The following is a 2,500-nucleotide window of genomic DNA, read 5'->3' as shown; positions in this document are numbered from 1 at the left end:
AGCTTGTAACCGCTTTAATCGCTTACTGAAAAACTATGTTCCCATTAACCCTTTAACACCCAAACCAGCTTAAACCGGCCAGACATAGTATTTTACTCTGTCAACGCTAGACGATTTTACTCGTCAATGGGGAACCCCCGGGAGTCAATGGGTTAAAAGTGAAGATAAGGGAGGGTAACACTGTGGTCCATTTACTAAACTAGCCAGTCAGTGTCAAGAATTGTCAAAAAAATTGGTTGCTTTATTGAAGAATGTTGTGTATGTGAACAAGATGGACAGCTCTTGGCTCCAATATTTTCTCATATTTTTAAATACCCGGCAATTCATCAAATTAATGGTAAACGGTTCAGCGTTTTCTATCGAGTCAGACAATGTAGTTGCACGCGGGAGGTTGCTAAGCACGAAAGAAGCGTAAGTTACACATAGCGACAGCCGAGTGGACTCTAGCTTAGCAAATCTCCCAAGTGCAAGTATTTAACAATTAGACCCGTAGCCGCAAGGGCTACGGGTCAATAGTCCATGAAGCGAAGCCGGACAGAAAAGGCAATAATAAAGTTGGCAAATGCAAGTTGAAGAAATATTTTTTTGGGAATAAAACGAAAGAAAGCGCCACGCTTTTCGCTACTCGAGGACTATTACTACAATAGTCCTCTAGTAGCGTAGCCAATTAAAATGCAGGATTTGCATTAGTCCACTAGTTGGGTGATACTAAAACTCGATAGTACATGCCGAACAGCTTACTGTTAGTTTTATAACATAGCCAAAACATCTTGTGATAGTTGTGACTTCTAAGTATTTTTCTCATAAAGCTGCAAAGAAATTTCAGCATTTTCGGCGCTACACTGATGGGTCATTATTCCTGGCATGTTTGAGGAAAAATTTTTTTTTTTTGCGAGGCGCATGCAATCGTAAATGGGTAATTGACCAATCAGAGCGTCCGCTATATTTATAATTATGCTATAATTGTAGTTAGCAAGGATTCCAAGAGTATTTTTGGTAATACAGTCACTGGCACTTTGATAAGATACAAGCACAAGATAACAAATGTTGTTTCTGTATTTTATCTGGCATGTACAAGTTGCAAACTCTCCTTCATCCTTCAGTCTCACAGAAGGCCCTGATTGATTCTACACTTTTCTACCCTGTCCGTTGGTTAATTTCAGAGTAGGCATTTACAAATTTACAAGTTGCACCGCAGACATACAAACATACAAAATGTGAAATGTGCTACATATATATAGTGAAAGTTGTATTCAATAGCCCTCATGGCCTGTTTATCTATTGCAAAAGAAAGAATATCGTCAACGGGACGTGCTAAAATCAGCCTTTCTTTCCCTTGGTCATCTTAGTCAACGTCACGATAAGCCCTGGCGAAATCTTATTCCACCCTAAAAAAGGGTACTTTTTAATAATCAACACAACCATAGTTAATCAACGTTGATTTGCAATCGCAGAGCGTTCTCTCCGACCTTGAAAAAAAAAATCGTCTGGTACCCAGGGAACTCCAACAAGTGATAACTACTAAAAGTGGCGAGATGTGGCTTAAAGAGATCAAACAGACGAGAAGAGAAGTAGAAAAATAATTTCAGAAGTTAACAATCGAAAGCGACAGAGTTAACGCATTCAAGAAGCATAACTATGACGCAAGTGACCTCAATATTATATGTTACTACGTCACCTGAAGTCCCAAATTATAGCTTAATTGTATTAATCATTATTTGATGGCTGTTAGTGTTTAGGTTTTGTGAATAATTTTCTGCATGGATGCGTGAAGGCTTTGTTCCATCATCAGTATTTTCAATCTTTCATTTTCTGAGGCCATGTATTAAGAGTAACATCAAACAAAATATGCATTGTAGAAGACTTAAAACTTAGGCAAACTTAACCTGGATCCACAGTACATTATAATGCACTGAAATCAGGCACCCGAGAAACTGACCGACGTCATGAGGTGGTAGGTTTTAATTCATGGTGACTTAAAGATCGTTTTCACTGTCATGCACCTCACTAGAGTTTTGTATGGAGACCCCATGTTGGTGGATCAAAGTGGTCCACCAATATGGCGGCCGGTAATCAACGAAAACATCTTGTGAAGAGCTCAAAACATCTGAAGGTTCACATTGCGTTGAAAGCGCTTACTTTTCGCTCATGAGATAAAATACATGTGTATGAACACTCTCCTAATGTACTTGAAACGCTCTAACTGCTGAGATTGATATAGCCTGTGTACAGCCGCAGGATGTTTCAGGAGAGCGGGCGGCTGTACACAGGTTAAGATTCATAAGGATAGGCATTTTTTTCAACCAAACGGCTTTGTATCACGGTGCCAATGAAAAACGCCAGGTGAAAATGAAAAATGCTGTATTTTCGAAACGAAAGAAGTCACGAAACTGAATTTCTAGGTCATCTTCAACCTGGTACAGATAAAAATTCAGACTGAGCGTGCGATTTGATGACGTCGCTGTGAAAATCATGTATTATAAAGCCTTTCAGACTTGTT

General features: G+C 39.2%; 1 protein-coding gene across 2 annotated transcripts in view; it reads left to right on the top strand.

Moving 5' to 3' along the window:
* The window catches only part of LOC137997446 (NAD kinase-like), a 37,611-nt gene that overhangs the window by 9,244 nt on the left and 25,867 nt on the right, over window positions 1-2,500 (top strand). Inside the window, exon 1 of one of the 2 annotated variants that reach the window (XM_068843465.1) lies at window positions 1,820-1,954. The exons of the other annotated variant lie outside the window; for it this stretch is intronic. Coding sequence (XP_068699566.1) covers window positions 1,947-1,954 — 8 coding nt within the window. The 5' untranslated portion in view covers window positions 1,820-1,946. Of the gene's footprint in view, window positions 1-1,819; window positions 1,955-2,500 lie in introns of those variants that run through there. 2 annotated transcript variants of the gene reach the window in all.

Source organism: Montipora foliosa, chromosome 3 (genome assembly GCF_036669935.1).
Source record: "Montipora foliosa isolate CH-2021 chromosome 3, ASM3666993v2, whole genome shotgun sequence".
Lineage (NCBI taxonomy): Eukaryota > Metazoa > Cnidaria > Anthozoa > Scleractinia > Acroporidae > Montipora > Montipora foliosa.
The sequence above is the reverse complement of the archived record's forward strand: the minus strand, read 5'-3'. Positions and strand labels throughout refer to the sequence as shown.